This window comes from Rana temporaria, chromosome 1 (genome assembly GCF_905171775.1).
Source record: "Rana temporaria chromosome 1, aRanTem1.1, whole genome shotgun sequence".
Lineage (NCBI taxonomy): Eukaryota > Metazoa > Chordata > Amphibia > Anura > Ranidae > Rana > Rana temporaria.
Genome location: NC_053489.1, coordinates 36,290,352 through 36,311,930, shown reverse-complemented (window position 1 = coordinate 36,311,930; position 21,579 = coordinate 36,290,352). Strand labels below are relative to the sequence as shown.

Sequence of the window (21,579 nt, the reverse complement as noted above, 5' to 3'; positions counted from 1 at the left end):
TCAGTGCAGCCTGATCACTGCCCATCTGCAGCCTCGCTATTGCCCGTCAATGCAGCCTGATCAATGCCTATTTGCAGCATCACAATTGCCCATCTATTCAGCTTAATCATTGCCATGAATGCAGCCTGATCAATACCCACCTCTCCTCGGATTACTGCTACTGCTGACTTAAAAGGGACAGGGAGGGGTCGGGATGAGCGCCGTCAGATTACATACAGCGAGTATCTCCTGTTTACTCGGCGGCCTCTTTAATACAGTCCCGCCTCCTGGACCGGCTTTTATGATGGACAGAACACTGGTCCAATGCCGGCCCAGGAGACGGGACTTCCCATTGCAGAGGCCGCTTGGTGAGGAAACAAGTAGATTCTCGCTGTATGTAATCTGACGGCATTCGTCCCGCCCCCTCCCCGTTCTCTCTGAGGCAGCCCATATTGCAGTATCGGTGTATAACGCGCGCACTATATTTGCAACCGATTTGCAGGGTGAAAAAGTGAGTGTTATACGCTAATAAATACAGTAGTTTTTTTTTGGACAAAGATGGCCCAAACAAACTATTTTGTTCACAAAAAGATGGAATGGCTGAGGGTGCTGTATAAACAGTATGTAGCCCTCCGCTTTATACAGTATACAGCTCTGTGTTCTGACAGTGGGATGGGAAATTCCTGTTCCACTCCTCAAACACAATGGAGTTGGGCTAAGCCATTCAGAGGTAGCTTTGTATTCTGTGAATGAATATGAAGCTTCTATTGGCTGAGGTGGGCAAATTCTGTTATGATCTCTTCAACTCAGCCAATCGAATGAAGCTTTGTATTCATCCATAGATTACAAAGCTCCCAACTCTGTTTTGTTCCAGGAATAGGATGTTCCCATCCTACTGCCAGAACATAGCAGGGTTGATTTACTAAAACTGGAGACTGCAAAGTCTGGTGCAGCTCTGTATAAAACAAGCATTTACGAAAAAAAAAATCCTTAACAAGCTGAAGTTAGAAGCTGATATATAGCTGAGGCTACATGCAGCCGCTGCATCTTTTAACTGCTTGCTGACTGCATAAATTGGTTATATGGTGACAGAGTGGCTCTTCTGTGCCAGATCGCATACTAGGTATGTGATCCAGCACTTCCGGTTAGGGAGCTAGCGCTCCACCACTGTGCTGTGATTAGACGCAGCACAAGCCAATTAGCAGGTGCCAGCCAATGGATGTCCGTTGGCACCTGCTGATTGATGAGGAGAGACAGAACAGAGCTTTGGCTCTGTAACCAACGCAGAGCCATGTTCTGTCAACAGGGATGTGATGAATTTTTTATTTTTTTCCCTGCAAAGCACATTCGTTAGTAAAAACAGTACACAAAAACACAATAACAGTTTGATCTCCCTAGATGTTTACCACCACTTCAGCCTGTGTCACTAGTACAGTGACAGTGCATATTGTTGGCGCTGATCACTATTCGTGTCACTGGTTCCCACAATGTGTCAGATTGTCCGTTGCAATATCTGTGTGTGCCCCCCCCAGCTGAAGAAAAGTGTTGTATGCTAAATAGAAATATATATATATATATTTTTCATTTCACAGAACAGAAAGCAGCTGGGGTTCTGAAACCGAGTCGGCAGAGGAGGACCACTTTGTAACAACTGCTGACCCAGGTGAAGGAACAAATGTTGGTGTAAAGGAAGGAAATGAGCCTGTCGGGGGAACAGCTGCAGGAGGCACCATGACATGCACAATGGATCAAGCGAGAAGAAAGGAGTCTGTTGGTTTAGTTTATATGTGATTTGACAGTGTTTTAGAGCAAACCAACAGCTTTTGGAGCTCTTATGTTTTTGTTACTTTAAAAAAAAAATATGTTTTTACAAAAAAAAGTTTAAGTTTTTAACAGAGCGACGAGTGTGTGCTCTGATATACAGTGGAAATGCGTGTCTTATAATTACATTTAATTATATCCGCAGGCCCATCCACCTGCGTTTTTCTTGGACCCCTTCTTCATGCAACTCTACTAAGCTTTCATTGTTGCTGGTGTACCACTATTGCCCCCAGCTGGCTGCTAGACGCATCAAGGGTTGTATCATCAATATCCTTATTAGCCATGTCATTATTTCCCTCCACAAATATCTTACTACCGACATGGACAAGCACTTCGCCTTCATTGCAGCAGCTTCATTAGGGTTTGGTGATCACTTAGAAAAATTGCACTTTTTTTTTGTATTGTATATTTATATTAATGCTGTTTGAACTAATGTAAATAGTTTTTTTTTTTACTTGAATGTCTTTTGTGGTCTAAATGTTGCATAGTTATGGTTGTGATTTTTCATGGAAAATTGTAAAAAAAAGTTTTTTAATAAAAAAAAAAAAAAAAATACAGCAATATAATGGTGTGTGTGTGGTACAGTCTTTCTTTTTTTTTTTTTTTTTTTTTTTTATTCAAATGCATTTAAAACCCTTCACATTCACCCTTCAACAATGAATACTATTTGTCGACTACAATATAACTAAATGTAAAATGGCATTTTAGTCAAGACTGACTAAATTGTAATTTGACAAAATTAACACTGTTCTGTAGTACATGTTCAAATCTTAATACCGTAAATGATAAATTTTTTTTTTTTTTTTTGTTTTTGTTTGTTTTTTACTCCAGCATTATCGGAGTTTGCAAATTATGGAGAAATGCTTAACCACTTCATTACCCAGCCCTTGTAATATGGCGTCCACAGATGGGATCTCCCATCCTGGGTGGACGTCATACGACGTCCTGGGCTTTGTGGGGGGATGATGCCTGCAGCTAGAAGCATCATTCAGATATCATTCTTTCGTGCCTGCGATTATGTGCATGAAGAGAACAATCATAGCTGCAGTTCTGCCGCTTGATCGTTCTTATAGGTGGCGGGAGGGGACATCCCTTTCACCGCCGCCATTCAGTGCTTCTCCGGGCTCTCCCGTGCCATCGGGGGCCCGCAGAAAAAATCGTCCGGCGCTGGATGGGAAGCATAGAGATGACTGGTGACCAGATGGTCACCAGTCATCTCTATGACCATCGGAGGCCCGGCGCAATGTGATGACGTCACGCCCGGGTACCCGAAAAAAAACAAAGCTGCGATTGCGGCTAGTAAGCATGAGATCGGTGACATTTTTTTTCACGATCTCAAGCTTTTCAGCCTGGAGGAGAGATGTGCGGTCTTATTGACCCTGCATCTCTCCATAAAGAGGACCTGTCACACACCATTCCTATTACAAGGGATGTTTACATTCCTTGTAATAGGAATAAAAGTGATTAAAAAAAGGTACAATAAATAAAAATTAAAACGCCCCTGTCCCCGGTAGCTCGCGCTCAGAAGCGAACGCACACGCAAGTCCCGCCCACATATGTAAACGCCGTTCAAACCACATATGTGAGGTATCGCCGCATGCGTTGGAGTGCCAGCAATAATTCTAGCACCAGACCTCCTCTGTAACTCTAAACTGGTAACCTGTAAAAATGTTCAAAGTGTTGCCTATGGAGATTTTTAAGTACCGAAGTTTGGCGCTATTCCATGAGTGTGCGCAATTTTAACGCGTGACATGTTAGGTATCTATTTACTCGGCGTAACATCATCTTTCATATTCTACAAAAAAATTGGGCTAACTTTACTGTTTTGTTTTTTAATTTCATGAAACCGTCATTTTATTCCCTATGGTGTCTGCTAAAAAAAAACATATATGTTTGGGGGTTCTGAGTAATTTTCTAGCAAAAGAATGATGATTTGTACATGTAGGAGTGAAGTGCCAGAATAAGCCCGGTATTGAGGTGGGTATACAAGCCCTGTATTGGCGTGGTTAAATAATGCATTACTATTTAACTGCACTCATTCGATTTTAGATGACTAAAATGTACTGGAGATTTGGTCGACTAAACGTGACTAAAACCCTTGCAGAAGACTAAAATGGGACTAAAACGCTATTTTTAGTCGAGACTAAATCCTCGTACACACGATCAGATTTTCCGGCGGGAATTGTGATGATAGGCTGTTGTCGGAAAATCCGACCGTTTGTATGCTCCATCAGACAATTGTTGGAATTTCTGCCAACAAATGTGGGGTTAAAATTTTCCGACACGTATGCTCAGAAGCAATGCTCACCATAACACAACATTCGCAGTAGGTGCCCAATGGAGCTGAAAAAAACACGTAGTTTTGTGTTTGTTGGCTGACAATTCTTTGCCGTTTTTGTATGCAAGACAAATTCCTGGCCAACGCCATTCAGACAAAAGTCCTATGCTTAGTCTGATGAAAATCTGATCGTGTGTACCAGGCTTAAGACTTAATCAAAATTAACACTGCCCTTTCACGCCCAAGGGTAAAACAAATCTTAGAGGAGCTCTTTTTTTTTTTTGTGTTTTTGTTAAGTCAGCACCTACAAAAAAATGTAGCTGCTTACTCCCGCTCCTCTCCCTTCATTGGTTGCCAGCAAAAGACAGAATCACTTTCAAGGCACTCTGCCTTACGCATAAGTGTATTCAAGGAAACGCCCCCCAATATCTATGCGAAAAAATAAAAGCCCATAACACCAATAGCATTCTGCGATCCACAAATCAAAACCTACTTCAAATACCCAAAACCAGACACAAGTCCAAAGGAGATCGAAGATTTGCAGTCCAGGGACCTTGGCTATGGAATGCACTACCAACTAACATCCGGCTGGAATCGGACCACTTGGCCTTCAGAAGAAAGATTAAAACCCATCTCTTCTGAGGTCAAGGGGTTCCTTGCCCATGAAAATGGAAACAGCGCCCAGAGGCGATTCAGTTCGCATGTGTTGCGCTTTACAAGTTTCTCACTCACTCCCTGGTGCCGGCATTTCAACTGTGGGTACAGCTTGCGGCTACACTGTGCCTGCTGAAAATTCATCAGGTTTCATGGGACCTGTGACCCTCCCAGAAGAGTGGAGGAAGGTGGGAGCGGGTACCTGTCAAAACTAGGTAGGTTAGGCACAGGAGGGGATTGAGGTAGAAATGCTTTAAGTCTGATCCTCCCCTTTTGAGTGGAGCTCAGCTTTAATGCCTGAGCACAATTTAGCAACTTTGATGCTGGTAAAACCGTATATATCGTTGCATCTACTTTGTGCATCCAGGATTATAACTTTTTTTTTTCTCAGGCCAACATGGGCTTTCATTTGGTAGTAAATGGTTATGGATATTTTTTGATTTCTTTAAAGGAAACCTGGGCCAAAAGAGTAAAATATATATTTCTAAATTTTAGCTGTACCTACCACCAAAGAACAACCCAAAATAAATTTTTCTCCTGATGATTTTTCTCCTGATGATCACAGCGATACTGCATATATGTGTTTGTACCATCCACCGGCAAACACAGGGGCAGGCTTCACAGCGACTGATCACTGTTGTAGCCAATCGAAGGCTACTACAGCGATCAGGTGACCCGGAATCAGGAGTTCTGGGTCCCGATTATAAATCCGGGGCTCTCCATGAGACGCCCAGAGGCGATTCAGTTCGCATGTGCTGCGCTATATACGTTTTTCACTCACCCCACATCTCTCCACAAAGAGGACCTGGCATGGCCTATTCCTATTACAAGGAATGTATTCATTATAATGGGAATAAAAAAAATGTATAGTGCTCCCGAGCCCCCCCCCCCCCCGTGCTCGCATGTAGAAGCGAACGCACGTTTCGGTTGCGCCTGCAGAGAAATTCATATTTACTTTTTTATTATTTTCTTAAATTGCATAACGTGGAGAATACTTAATGAGTTGTTAAGGCATAATGTTTTTTATCTTGATGCTTTCTATGCATTCAGATAAAAAACCTTCTGTGTGCAGAACCCCGTAATTACTTACCTGAGCCCCATCGCTCTCCGGCGATGTCCACGAGTGTCCTGGCCGTCCAGGACGCTCCTTCTGATTGGCTGAGACTTGGTAGCGGAGCCATTGGCTCCCACGGCTGTAAAAGGCAATTAGCCAATCGGAAGACGGGGTGGGGCCGGGTCGCGGCTCCATGTCTGAATGAAGACACGGCTGTGACTCGGCTCGGGTGCCCCCATGGCAAGCTGCTTGCTGTGGGGCCATTTGACAGGAGGGAGAAGCCAGGAACACCAAAGAGGGTCCCGAGAAGAGGAGGATCGGGGCTGCTCTGTGAAAAACAAACTGCACAGACCAGGTAAGTTTAACACGCTTGTTTTAAAATAAAACACAAGCCTTTACAATCGCTTTAAAGCGGTGTTCCACCCACAAGTGGAACTTCTGGTTTAAGACCTTCTCCCTGGATCCTGTTTGTGAAAAATGGCTTTTGGGGAAGGTTCCCTGATTTTGACAGGTACCTGTCCTACTTCTTTTCCGGTCACGTTAGGCGATTGGAAGTGGAAGTTCTCCCTCCCAAAGTTGTCTGGGACACATCACCGGTCCTAGAAAACTTTGGGGTCAAAACATGAATTCCTCAGATTGGGACTTTGAACTGGGCCACAAACAGTTTGATGGTAAAAAAAAATATTCAAAATTGCTATATATTATCAATGTGCAATAAACTTTGAATATATATATATTTTTTTTTTTTACCATCAAACTGTTTGTGGCCTGGTTTAAAGCTGCATTCACACCTGAGCGTTTTGTCACCTGAAGCATGAAGCTATAAAACGCTAGAGGGGAAAAAATATATTCTTCTCTATGGAGATGGTTCACATCTCCACTCCAAAACGCCTGAAGCCGAACGCCTGAAGCTCAAACAAGTTCCGGACCCTTTTTTGTCGCGCAAATTGGGCGGATTTGGGCGTTTTAGAACGTTTCTATTCCCATAGAAAGTAATGGATACGCTCGATACAAGCATCTAGCGCGACAACGAGCGTTTCGCTTTAATCTGCTCAAGTGAAATTGATTTTACATAGGAAATGACATTATCAGACACAGGAAGTGCACATATCACCATTTTTGAGAATAGCACACATGGAGTCCAGCAACATGGAGGGGGAAGTGGATGAGACAGTATCTTTTAGATCATTAGAGCTTTATCAGAATGGTAAAGCAGCACCCCTGTCTGTATGATTCCAGAGATCCATGCTACAAACTTCGAGCGAGCAAGAGGAGGGCATGGAACCAGATTGCCAGCGAAGTTTTCACAAACTGGGCAGTCCTAACTGGCTGTGTGAAGGATGAGAAAGGTAACCCTGCAAACATAACTAACCACCAAAATTACCATAGAGAGATAATAGGATGATTTGTTATTTAGTACATTACCACTTAAGACCCGGACCAATAAGGACCTTGCCCCTTTTTGCGATTCGGCACTGCGTTGCTTTAACAATTGCACAGTCATGCGACATGGCTCACAAACAAAATTGGCGGCCTTTTTTTCCTGCAAAAAGAGCTTTATTTTGGTGGTATTTGATCACCTCTGCGGTTTTAATTGACAATTCGTAAAAAAATTCAAGATTTTTTACTTTTTGCTAAAATACATATCCCCAAAAAAAGATAGCATTTTTTTTTTCTTTACTTTAGGTCGATAAGTATTATTCTACATATATGTTTTAAAAATCGCAATAAGCGTTTAACGATTGGTTTGTAAAAAATGTATTGCATTTACAAAATAGGGGATATTTTTATGGCATTTAAAAAAAAAAAAATTATACTACTAATGGCGCCGATCAGCAATTTATTTTCATGACTGCGACATTATGGCAGACACATCAAACAATTTTGACAGATTTTTGGGACCATTGTCATTTTTACAGCGGAAAGTGCTATAAAAATGCATTGATTACTGTGAAAATGACAATTGCAGTTTAATATGGTCACATATGTGTACACACACATTGCATGTGTGTAGGAATGTGGCCCGGATGAACTGGAATGGCACATCTATTGCCTCCTTCTTATGTAAGCACCTAATGCAGAGGTCTCCAAACTACGGCCCGAGGGCCAGATGTGGCCCTTTGCCAGCCTTTATCCGGCCCTTGGGGCACAATTCCTCCCACTGACACGAGGCACTAAACCTCCCATTGACCCCAACAATGGGGCACTATATTATCCACTGATACCAATGATGGGATACTACTCCTACTAATAGGGGGAATACTCCTCTTCCTATTGACCAACAACTCTGAGGCCATATGTTTTCACTGATGCCGGGCCTGTGACTTTTTCTTCCCTTGCTGGCCCCAATCCGGCCCTCCTAAAGTCTGAAGGGCAATAAAGTGGCCCTTTGTTTGTAAAGTTTGGAGAACCCTGACCTAATGCATAAGAGTATAGAATTGTCAGCATGTCACTAATACGTAATGGCACACTCTGACCCCTAGTGGATATTGTATGGATACTCCACCCAAAGATAAATATATATAAAAATCAGAAACATGAGACTTCTCAATACAGCAATCATTTTTAATTCTTCAGTACAGCATAGTATATGGTTAAGAAAAAACTGAAAAGGTAAAATTATTTAATTGCATCAAGCTGCCATGGGACCTGTCCTGCTGGAGACATAAAGTATGACGCAAATTGATCCCTGACATGTGTACCTTGTCTGCTTCCACGAACACCAGTCCAATGAGCTCTTTCCATGTTCACATGCAGTGGGTCCTCAAACTCGAATCCATCCCGCTGCCTTACAAAATTGTGCAAGTCACATGCAGCTTTAACAGCACAGACTGCATTTTGCATATTTGGAACAATGGGAGTGTGTAGGACCCGCCATTTGTTTGCCAAAATACCAAAAGCACATTCGACAACTCGATGTGCTCTTGTTAGCCGGTAATTGAACACACTCTTCTGTTCAGTTAGATTATGACCCGAATAAGGCCGTAGAAGATGCGCACTCAGAGCAAAGACCTCATCACCCACAAAAACACTGGGTAGGGGAGGGCCATTTGTGCCCGGGAATGGACTGTATTCCGGAAGGTTCAGACTATTGGTAAGCAGCATGTGTCCAAAAGATGAGTTACCAAATATAGTAGAGTCAGCTCTGCTGCCATACGACCCAATATCAATGTAACGGAAACAATAATTGGCATTAGCCACAGCCATTAAAACAAAAGAAAAATATTTTTTGTAATTAAAATACTGGCTTCCGCTACCCATGGGCTTTACGATCCGAATATGTTTTCCATCGATCGCTCCAACGCAATTGGGGAAGTTGCAGCGTTGCCAGAAAATTTCTGAGATCTGTGACCATTCCTCTGCTGTAGGTTTCTTAAACACAATATCCTTCAACACTTCCTAAATAGCAGAGCAGGTGTCACGGACGATGTAACTTGCAGTCGACTTTCCTATACGAAAGGCATAGTGTAGGCTTGCTAGCGATTTGTCCGGTTGATAGATACCTACAAAGAAAAATATATATACCGTATTTTCCGGCGTATAAGACGACTTTCTAACACCTTAAAATCTTCTTGAAAGTCGGGGATCGTCTTATACGCCGGTAACCTAACCTTACCTTATCCTAAAGACATGCAGAATCGCGGCCGTATGTTTTTTCAAAAGCCACGCCTAGGAGGCACTGTGTTCAGTGTCCGCCTATCACGGAGGCCCGCTCGTCCTGTGTTTAGTGTCCGCCTATCACGGAGGCCCTCTCGTCCTCGGACGAGAGGGCCTCCGTGATAGGCGAATACTGAACACAGTGCCTCCTGGGAAGCTTACTGTTTCACCTATCACGGAACAGAAGACGTCGGAGGCGCGGCTTTTGAAAAAACGTACAGTACGGCCGCGATTCTGCATGTGGATAAGGTAAGGGCACAGCGAGGGGGGACACGGAGCGGAGCGTGGACGGGGAGAACAGCACAATGGAGGGGTAATGTAATGGGGCACAGTCTGGCATGTAATGGTGGCACCGTGAGGCGAGGCATGACTAGTAGGAAGGGGGTAGTCTTATACGGTGAGTATATGCCAAAACCAACATTTTGGCTGGAAAATTAGGGGGTCGTCTTATACGCCGGCAAATACGGTATATTTTTATTTGTTTTTTTGACAGTTAAAATGCTCAAAACAAGACTAAGACTGCAAAGGGAACGTAGGAGTGGATCGGCAGCGTGTGCCCCAAAAGATTACATGTTTGCTAGAGAATTGGAGTTTCTTCGACCATTTCTGGCTTTGGGGAGGTAAGCTATCATCTGTACTAATGTCATTAAACAAAATGTAATAAGTAAGTTATAATAACTAATTTTTTATTTTCAGTACTGAACACTGCTGGGAGGAAAGTACTCCAAACAACGATTTGGACACAGATGCTAACAGTCAGCAAGCAAGCCAAGCATCAGGTGATCAAGCGGGCCAAGAGACGGAGAGTCAATTGTCGAATCCATCACGGTCTACATCTGCCACACCTGTGGGAGACGAGGAATCCATGCTACAAATATGTCCTCGTGTACCAGCTAAAGCAATAAGAAGGAAGGCTCCAGAACCTGATTTCAATCGAATGTTAGACATCATGGCCTCTATGTCTGAAAGAATGTCCAGCAACAGGTCGTACGTTCAGGATTTTGCTAGATGTCTGGAGGGGCTGATGGAGAGGGTACCATCAGTACTCCAGGCAGACATGTTGGCAGGTACCATACATTACATCGCAACTTTCATTCCACCAACCACAACATATCAATCCTTTGAACCTCCACCACCCTATGGTCCCTATGCAACTCACCCTCCGCACCATCTGCCAGCACCACCCCTTCCTCGGTTGTCATCACCACATATTGCCACCCACCTTCCTCGACCAACAAAACCACCTTCTACTTACCCTCCTCTGCCAACACTACCACCTTCTACTTGCCCTCCTCTGCCAACACCACCACCTTCTAATTATCCTCCTCTGCCAACACCTTCTAATTACCCTCCTCTGCCAACACCAACACCTTCTAATTACCCTCCTCTGCCAACACCACTTCCACCTTCTAATTGGCAGCATAATAAGAATCCCTCCACCTCCAGCTGGTCACATTTTGGCCATGCTATGAATGTGGTGATGTCACCTGATGAGCGAGAGGACGCCTCCCAAACATTCCATCAGCTATAAAAAAAAAAAAAAAAAAAAAATTGTTCTATGAGCAACGTTGGCTCTATTTCTTTGTTTTATATTGTTGAGTTGTATATGTGAATAACTAACAAAAGAACATAAGTTATATTTCAAAACTATTTTAAAATGTTTAAAAAAAAAATAAAGTTTATTTTTGCCTTTAAAAACATGTGTTTGGTTTTTATTTGATGCATATACAAAAATTATTAATATTGGGTTCTATATGCAATAGAGTCTTCAAAAAAATTTGAAAACATAAATAAAAAATTACATCAGTGTGATGATTAGTCGCTCCACAGGGGGTATACTATTACGAAAATATGTGTCCATTCGCTGCAACCGACTACTGAGTAAACCCAATAACTCATCAAAGCTGTTGTTAAAAAAAAAAAAAAAGTGGGGTTTTTAGTGGACATGATAAGAAAGGAACAATGTCAAACAGCATGAATCCAAGTAATTTTGACTAACCTTTTTATGGACATCCTAGTGTAATCCAAAAATTTCTCCTCATGATCACGTAGGTCACTGTACATGACCCAAAATTGGCCTCTCTCTTCCCGACCAGCAATTACGGGGTGGATCCAGTATCTACGTGCCCTTCTTTCTCCTCTCTCTTTCATATAGAAAATATGCTGCCACAAAACATGCCATCTCATCACCACTCATCTTTGCAAATCTCAATAGAAAAAAATGGGAGTAGGAAGCACACCTTCAACCTCTGCAGCAATGCTGGCAGCACATACATCTATTTCCCAAATATAACCTCTGGATATGATGCTGAGCACGTGCACTCAACATATTTGGTCGACCATGACAAGGCCTGTTCTGAGTGGAGCCTGTCCTGGTAAATTGCTGTATGGTCTTTGCCACCGTGCTGCAGCTTAGTTTCAGGGTCTTGCCAATCTTCTTATAGCCTAGGCCATCTTTATGTAGAGCAAGAATTCTATCTTTTTCAGATCCCCAGAGTTGACCAGTTTGAGGGAGTGAGAGTGATAACACTGAATTTAACACGCCTGCTCCCCATTTACTCCTGAGACCTTGTAACACTAACAAGTCGCATGACACTGGGAGGGAAAATAGCTAATTGGGCCCAATTTGGGCATTTTCATTTAGGGGTGTACTCACTTTTGTTGCCAGCGGTTTAGACAATGGCTGTGTGTGGAGTTATACGATTATAATAAATATTTACAAAAATGGGAGGGGTGTACTCACTTTTGCGAGATACTGTAGGTACTGATACAGAGAACATTGGGTCCCACTGGGGTTGGGTATATGGTCGAAAGTGTCCTCTTCCCCTGTGTAATGGGGGACCATGGTAGTTGGTTGTCCCATAGTATGATTTTAAATGACTTTTTAAATGACTTTTCTTCCTTTAGAAATGTCATTTTGCTGCTGGACTGTTCTAAACATGGGGAAAAATGTGCCACTTTACAGGCATACTATAGACGCCCCCCAGGCACAATATTTAAAGGAATATTTTATTTTTATTGTTTCATTTTAAGCATTATTAAAATCACTGCTCCCGAAAAAACTGCCATTTTTAAAAGTTTTTTTTTACATTTTTTTTAATTCCTCTTGGATAAAGTTGATTGCATGAAGGCCCACCATCTGGAGTAGAAACATGCATTGGAAGTTTCTTGCTTGAAATGAGTGTTGAGTTTCTTTGTGCAGCAAGTGTAGAAGTTCCCGTTTGACTTGCGAGATCTTTGGGGGGGGGGGTCCAATTTTTCAAGATTTATCTTCTGGCGATTGAGACAGATCAGGGCCCAGTCCTTGTAGAAAGGGTGGGTGTTGGGGAACCATGGTAGAAGTTGTCCCAACGGCTGAAGATGAGGAGCAAAGGGTCTTTAGGTAATTTTCGCAGGGTTATATCGAATATGTAGGAGATGACTTGATTCCAGAATGTGGAGTATGCCCAGAAGTGGTGGGTAAGGGATGGTTTTGGCTGGGGACACATGGGCCAATTGGCTGTGCCTTTGTCTTTCGTGTCTAAGGCCCCGTACACACAACCAAGTTTCTCGGCAGAATTCAGCCAGAAACTCGATCGGAGCTGGATTCTGCCGAGAAACTCGGTCGTGTGTACACTTTTCACCGAGGAAGCCGACAAGGAACTCGTCGGGCCAAATAGAGAACATGTTCTCTATCTCCTCGTTGTTCAATGAGGAAAGTTGGCTCGCCGAGATCCTCGGCGGCTTCAACACAGAACTCGACGAGGAACTCGATGTGTTTGGCACGTCGAGTTCCTCGGACGTGTGTACGGGGCCTGAGAGGAAGGCTATATAGGCACAGTGTAGGGTCTTTAGTTGAGTTTCTCTCCAAGATTCGTTGAGGGAAAATGGTAATCTTTTTTATATTTGCCTTTATTTGCTTCAGTTGGTGTTAAAACGAAATGATTCATTACAGCACAGCGTCTATCCATACAGCACAAACCTGCACCTGTTCCCATGGTTAAATCTGTTCCCATGGTTAAACGTAATATTTGTTACTTGTTTTTATGGATGCATACACTCGGCATAGTGCAAAATGTTTGACACATGTCATTTCTCTCCCGTGCTACATGCAGCTCCGGTCTATGAACTCCTAAGAAGTCTTGTGAATGCAGGTGGTTGGTGAAACAGTCAGTTTGGAAATTTTAAAGCTCTTTTTTTTCTACCATTGATGGTCACAGGAGGTTTGTGGTGGAAGTTAGAGGTCAAACTGCAGCTTAGTCTCTAAGAATGATTACTTCAGCCACAAACCTTACACAACAGAGCAACCACTCTCACTCTTGCTGCATTCAGTGTTTCAGGATTGTGTATTAAAAGCAGTGGGTGGAGCTGGGAACTGTGGTGCAATTATTTGATCTGGAGTTCCAGGCCAAAAAAAAAGAATATATAAATAACGTGTGCTACGTGGTGTTATCTGGTTGAATCACTCTGCATGTTGATAGTTGTCAAGGGTTCCTGCTGCCAGGTCTTCCTCTGAGGATAATGCAGGGTTATTAAACTCTCTAGTCATTAATCGTATCAGTCCTTCATCCATTATGCTTCTAGGGGGGGTTCTTCTTCCAGTAGTGTCTTCTCGTCTTCCATTCTGTTTGAACTTATGCAGTTGACTCATTCCCTCCCCGTCCCTATCAATTATCTATTCTGCCTCTCTAAACTCTGCTCTAACAGCAACCCCCATCCCTCACTCCTCTCACCAAATATGCCCCATCCTGCTGACTGCTCTCCCTACATTTTCTCTTCAACACCTGCACCCCTCTACTTTCACCACGGTGCCTTAACCTCCCCCCCCATCTCTTTTCCCAATGCACCTTCACCACCATTACTACCACCTTATCTGCAGACGCATTTTTCACTCTATGCCAATGCGCCTCCACCCCTCAAATTGACACCTGCATAACCACGCCCACTTTGACAGCCACACCCCTTCTTCACAGCCACACCTTTTACCCCCTCTGTTATCAAACTGATGCATGCGTCTCCCTTGCCATTACCCCAGTCCAAGAGGAATGTGCCCCCCCCCTTCCCATGCCTCTGAACCCTGTCATCTCCACTTTCCCCACTGTACCTGCAACTCCAAAATGATATCATTAACCCAACCTTGCCCATTTTTGAACGGGCACACCTTTGCTAGTGTGTCATAAGGGTTTTTGGTAAACTTGGTAGGAAAAAAAAATACATGCCCTATACACCCTGGCTTTCAACAAGCTCACCTTAAAATGGGGAACATCCCTCACTTGGGTCTCCTTGTATCCTGGGAAAGCTGAGGGCACCAATTCTCAATTTCTTCACCGTGGCAGAGCAACGATTTACCAAATTTTGGTCTCCTCAGCGCTTTCAGATTCCTAATGGTGTTTTATTTTGTTTTATGGACTTTAGGGTAAGCCCACACTAGCATATTTATAGTGTAATGTTTTTCAAGCCTTTTTATTATAATTGCTTTAACTGAAAATAGTACAGTTTAAATGCCCCCTAAACCTGTATTAGTTGGATCAGCATGCAAAGAGAGCGATGCAAGACAGGCAGGCTTAGTTTGTCAGGCTCTAGTAGCCTTGAACAAAATGGCAGCTGTCTGCACACGGACACAAACTCCCTTTTGCAGAAATGTGAATAAAATAAGATGGTCCTCGGATCCTGTTTTCCACCTGTAGACAACTCCTTGGGTGGGTTTCGCCCTTTTTCAGGACTTGGCTTTGGATCCTGTTCTCCACCGGAGAACTTCTCGGGTGCGCTTCGGACTTTTTCAGGTCTTCTTTGTAGAGCCCTCTACGATTAAGCCCTGAGAAGGGCGAAATGCACCTGAGGCGTTCTCTGCAAGTAAAGAACAGGATCTGAAGACATCTTATTTTATTCACATTCCTGCAACAGTGATTCGGTATCTGTGTGCAAATGGCCGCCATTTTGTTGAACTGACAATTGCACAAAACTGCTGGTAGAATCGGGTCTTTCCTTTTTTTTTTTTTTATGATAATTAAGCTTTTTTTGTACTTTGTGAAAAGATGCTTTTGTTTTACACATTTTAATTTTCTATGTTAAATAGTTTAGTCTATATACAGTATCTAATGTAAATGGAGTTATAGCTTGTATTCCATGTTGGCACGATGGACTTGGTCTATGCATTCGATCATCGTCCCTAGTAAAGCATGCTTTTTTTTAGGATAAACGCATCTTAATTATGTTCTCTACATGATTGCTTGATCTTGTCTTACACCATGGCCTCAATGTTTTTAAAGCTGGCTTCAGTCGTGCCGGGGGATCTTCAGGAGCATCAAGGGATCTTCCAAGATTGCTGGAAAGGGGCACCGTATGGGATAGAAACTGCATAGGCAATGTCCTGGAAGAAGCCATGAACTGTTTTGCTGAGATGCAGAGACAGACGGAGGAGAAATTTCGCATGTGGATAGAGAAACTAACTCGACTAGACACAGACGAGGAAGGCAAACAGCTAGACCCCAGGGAACCTAAGCTTCACCTCGCTGGGCAGAGTTTTACACCAAGCAGTTCTTCTAGCACCTTTGTGGCTGCTCAAGATAGTCCCACCATACCCCAGCAGGGTCTTGGCTCATACGTCGGCTACCAGAATGTTGACTCGCTAGAATTTCAGGAGTCTGCATTAAACAATAACAACAACTTCCCTGAAGCCTTTCCGGAGAATGGGAACATAGCTGATCCGGATATTAACCAGTCTTAATTACAGTACAGCTTCACTGGTCTTTGCTTTTCCCACTTGAATTGCACCAACCCAGTGCTCTTCCAGTCCTATGTTCTAGAAGGGGTGGCTAAACACTTCAAGGTCCCTTACCAAAGCTTGTCTACATGCATATCTTCAGATAATGCCCAGAAATACTGTACAATTGTCTGCTGCAAGTGCATGCCTTAGAGTCTGAAAGGGCCGTATACATAGGTAGATGATCGGTGATATGTACTGTTATACAAGACTGAATCTAATACTGCAGATGTAATATTTTGAAAGTGCGCAAAAATATAATATAATCCAGCCCTATTATGGGTCACAGGACTAATCCCTATGAAGTATTAATGCTCTGTATGCAAAGTAGATCTCCATTAGACTCAGGAATTTCTGATACAAGTCTATGCATTGCTCCTTGTGTTTTCAGAAATTCTTATTGACTCTATAATTTGCCTGAATAAGCTGGTCACCTGAAAATCTGAAGGAGTGAAGGGGAAATGGGGGGTGTTTTTTTTTTCTAACTGAAAATCTTTATTTTTTATTTAAAAAAAAAAAATCTTTCAAATGTATGAACAATTGTTTGCATATTCACAACTTGCCACTGTGTGTTCAGCTCCAGGCAAGAGTATCAGCTATACAGAGTTTGATTTTTAGCTTTATTTTGAATGACCTGAAGCGTAAGAGAGAGCAGATTACATGGAGATCTGAATAACCTAATCTCCCCCTTCCACTAGGGGCGCTAGACCCTGAGATTAATCAATTATAGGCAGAGATTAGACCATGAATTGGTTATGCCAGTTCTCCAACTGTAATGCATTTGGTGCTAGGGGTCCTTATTAAAATTATTTTAAATTTGAGTTTACCCTCTGTTACAAATTGATGTGTAAATTAGGTACAGTATTAAATCCAATCAGTTTGGGTAAACATGAATATTTGTCCAAAAAACATTTATGCCTTAAATACCTTTGTCACTGGTAGAAGATCACAATTCCAATATGATTTTTATTTTATTTTTTTAAAGCCCATAAACTCCACCCTGTTATCCTTTTATCAGCAGTAAAGTTTATGGGCTGTTTTCTGAACGCCCTAAAATCGCTTTCAGGAGTCGTTTTTCTGACCACAAAAACCACCAAACGCTCATAAACGTTGATAAACACTTAAACATGGCTCGTACAAGTGTTTTGATACGTTTAAGGCTTGGTTCATACTAGCCACTGGTCACAGCAGGGGTCCAGTGCGTCCCTGTACACCGTTTTCAGGTTCAATTCCAGTCCCAATTTTGGGCTAAATTCACACCTGAATTGAAGCTGAAGACACACGGGACCCTTTTTCAGTGTGTTCCGCAACCGCCCCGGAGATGTGTGAATCGGCTCCATTGAGAGCCGGTCACAGTCTCCTGTCATGCGAATTGGATGCAGGGAAAGATGCATCCAATTTGCATCAGTATGAACCCAGCCTAAAAGTTTACCTAAACCTTTTTGAAATTATACTTTTATTTTTCTGTATGAAACAAACTTAAATTTTTAACTTTTTTTAGCCATTTTAAAAAGGCAGTGAAAATGGTGTGCACCCATCTAACTTTTCCTTTTTAAATAAAGGTTACAAGGGGAAGGATGGGAAAGGGCAGACCCTACATATTTTTGTTGAATATTAAAACATTTTTTTTTTTTTTTTTTTTTTTTATGATTTTACTATATCAGCTTAAACAGGTTTGTTTGAAGCAAGTTGTGGGGCATTGGTTTTCGTATAAGCTAGTGTGACTCCAGATCTGAGGAACTATGGTGAAATCTCATTCCCTTTCATCAGGTTCCTATAAATTTCACCCAGCGTTTTCTTCGAGTCCCATTGATATAAAAAAAAAACCTTGAGTCAAGCCTGTTCGCTCTGTCCAAAAATGTAATCTCTAGATTGTGTCCCCCCCCCCCCCCCCAATTAAGAAAATAAAAATATCACCTTAAAAGTTTCCTATACATTGAGCATAAGTGTTTTGGTATAAAGAAATACAAGAGTAAATGACGAATTTGCATATTAAAATCATGATCCGTATTTTTTTAGTGGGTTTTACCAAAGTAGACCCTGCCACCTACCACAATATCCTAAATATGTGCTGAAATGTACCAATTCTTTAGTCAGAATGTTAGCGTTTGTAGGTACTTCTTAACATGTTTTTACCATGCATACTCAAGGGGCAAAATGTTGTACATCAATAATTTTCTGCATAATCACTAATATTGCCCCCCCGGTAGATAAGACAATGTTCCCCCATCCTTCCTTCCCTCTTTCATAGATTCAAAAATGCACATTTGCATGATGTAAATGTGGATCTATGTACAGCAATCTTTCATCAGATGGTGACCAGTGATTTTTAGGTTTTCAGGCCTTATAAGCACTCCATAAATAAGTATAAAATGTTAAGTGACCTGAGGCATTGTTTTTGTTTTTTCTTTTCCTGTTTTTCATGGAATACACTGGGAATAACTTTTTTAAAGTCTAGTTGATTTTTGTATTATGTTTAGATTGGTAGAATTTTTAACATATGTTACATTAATAATTGAAACATTGGGCAAGTTTTCTTTAAGTATGCATTTCTTTTAATTTCTCATTTTAAGAACATTTAATCTCAACCCCTGAAAGTGTAATAACTAGTATTCTATGTTTTTTCCCAGCTGTTCTGGGGTGTTCATCAGTTTTTCAGTGCCCGGAACCATGTTTTTTTAATATGTTTTAACTTTTTTAATTTTGTGTTTTTAAGAAAAATGAAACCCTAAGTTGTGAAAGGAATCTGTGAGGATGGAAATATAAAAGTTGCTGACTGACTTTAAAGGTGAAGGCCCTGTACCTCTTACCTTGTTCCTTAAGTAGGAAGTCTCTGATCTGGAACAAGCATTCATAGCAGGAACTCTGTTTTCAGACCTTTCCTACAAGCTTGTTTCAAGTCGGATGTGTCATTGAAAAACTGAGCTGGGTCTAGAGAGATTGAGGTTTTCAGATCCGATTTGCTTTTTAGTGAAGCGAGGACCAAGATGGCAGCCTATGTGTCAAGGCCATTTGAAATGAGTCAATAGAGACAGGGCACCCATCTATGAAGCTGTGTGTGAAATCATTGCGTTATTTAAAGAAACAGCTGACTGAGGTTTGTGGTCAGTCTTGGATCACATGACCAGACATCGACCCCCAAAGTTTCTACCATAGAGACTTGGGAAGCTCAAGTTTAACCAATTGGCACCTATGCCTGGATTGTGATTATACCCTCTGGAAGGGACAACATGGTCAGTGCCTTTTGTTTTGTTTACATGATCCAATGCCAGCTTGACCCTGAAACCACCTGCTTTCTTTAAGATAACAATTTCTGCTGTATCACTTTAATGTTTTGAAAATCCATATTAACATCCTAAGGCAGCCAATAGTTAGACATGGCACATTGATCTTGACACCACAAATGTTCTGGTTTCTTTATGAATAACCAATATTCTTGGGCCGAGCTAATGAATAAGCTTCATTGTCGGTTATGTCATTGGTTTCCAGTGACGGAATTGGCTGTCTTTTTTGCAATGCTATTGGCTTCCCGTAGTGTAGTTGGATTTCTTTTCAACAGTACTGACGACTTTCGGCAAAGGGATTGGCTTCCTTGTTGGCTTTGCTGCTCCCTTCCTGTAAAGTAGTAATCTGTCTTGTTTTCAGTGCCTCTGGCTTCCCATTAAGTGGTAGGCTGACTTGTTGGCAATCTTACTGACTTAAAGTGGTAGACAAACTTGTTGGCAATACTGGTGACTTCCATTAAAGAAGTAGACTACCTTTGTTGGCAGTGCCGCTGGCTTCCAGTAAAGTGGTATGCTGCCTTGTCGGCAATGCTGCTGGCTTCCAGTAGAGTGGTAGTCTGCCTTGTCAGCAATGCTGCTGGCTTCCAGTAAAGTGGTAGGCTGCCTTGTCGGCAAAGCTGCTGGCTTCCAGTAGAGTGGTAGTCTACCTTTACTGGAAGCCAGCAGCATTGCCGACAAGTGGTAGGCTGCCTTGTCGGCAATGCTGCTGGTTTCCAGTAAAGTGGTAGGCTGCCTTGTTGGCAATGCTGCTGGCTTTCAGTAAAGCGGTAGGCTGCCTTGTTGGCAATGCTGCTGGCTTCCAGTAAAGTGGTAGGATGCCTTGTTGGCAATGCCGCTGCCTTTCAGTAGAGTGGTAGGCTGCCTTGTTTTCAGTGCCACTGGCTTCCAGTAGAGAGTGGTAGGTTACCTGTTGGCAATGACACTGGCTTCCATTAGTGCTTGGCTGCCTTATCAGCAATGGCGCTAGCTTCCAATAAAGTGGTAGGGTAGGTTTTCAGCAATGACACTGCCATTCAAAATGGCTTCATTTTTATAATGCAGACACACCAGGTGTGCTACCTTGCACCAGTTATTTCTATATAATTACCTGTGTGACTGTTGCATAATAAGGGAGGACAGTCCTTAGGGTAATTGTAAGAAAAGGGACATTCTACAGAAGGAATTCAGTGCAGGCTGTCCTTGACCCGGGTCTTTCTAATCGTACTAACACTACATTGAGGTGGGGATTCGCCTGCCCTGCTGCTGCTGTATGAAAGCTGCTTTACAGACCTCCGGCCTATTGTAGCATTTAACCTGCGAACTGCCAAAGGGCTCTAGATACATGGCAAGTTTTTAAACTTCTTTTGTTCTGGGTATAGAATGTGCAATGATGTACAATCACAACACTAAGTCTGCCTTTCCTATCAGGACGGACTGTTTATAATGAGATGAACCTTACCGAGCAGTATTCACGGTCATTTCCTCTACTGGCGAGGGATGAAACTATGCGCTAATAAAGTGTTAATGTATTTTCAGTTGTGCTACCTTTGCAACAAACTCTGTAAAACTTAAAGCTGTAACTAGTGTAAGTTAGTATAAATAAATCGTGTTTATCATTTGTCCGTGTGGTTTATTGATTAACAGGAATTTTGTTTGAATGCCATCAGTCCAAATTAAACTCTTGTTTAAATGTTTTCTCCTTGGTTTTGCATTGAGCAGAGAAGGGTTAGACGCTAACCACTAGTAGTGTCTGCTTTGAGGAGAGGGCCACCAGGTCAGGAAGTGGAGGGGAATCTTCGCAGTGGGGGTCCAGCAGGAACAACCTCTTAACTCTTTCCTTGTTCTATCTAAAAGTACAAAAAATACAACAGAGTTCCACTTTAAGCGATTAAAGGCAAAGCCCCCTATATGTGGTGCACAGTGGGGTGAGATGAGTATGGTGATAACATTTCCTTCGCTTTTCCATTCTCATTTCGCTAGTTCATGATTACTGAACTGTAAAGCCAGCCTGCCCTTACAGGTAGGCATTTTGGCAACGCCACAGAATGTTTTGTGGCTAACCGTCATACCTAGCTAAAACAAAATTATTAGTCATTAGGGTTAGCACCGCTAGTTTTCTTTATCGTACATC

The 21,579-nt window shown here is 42.3% G+C and overlaps 1 protein-coding gene across 6 annotated transcripts in view; it reads left to right on the top strand.

The window, feature by feature from the left end:
- C1H18orf25 (chromosome 1 C18orf25 homolog) overlaps nt 1–21,579 on the top strand; it is a 140,855-nt gene that overhangs the window by 67,009 nt on the left and 52,267 nt on the right. For 2 of the 6 annotated variants that reach the window (XM_040336373.1, XM_040336383.1), the window contains exons 3-4: nt 9,937–10,063; nt 10,140–11,082. The exons of 2 other annotated variants lie outside the window; for them this stretch is intronic. In XM_040336373.1, coding sequence (XP_040192307.1) covers nt 9,937–10,063; nt 10,140–10,974 — 962 coding nt within the window. In that variant the 3' untranslated portion in view covers nt 10,975–11,082. Of the gene's footprint in view, nt 1–1,571; nt 2,320–9,936; nt 10,064–10,139; nt 11,083–15,691; nt 20,109–21,579 lie in introns of those variants that run through there. 2 more of the 6 variants (XM_040336402.1, XM_040336408.1) reach the window with 2 other exon arrangements.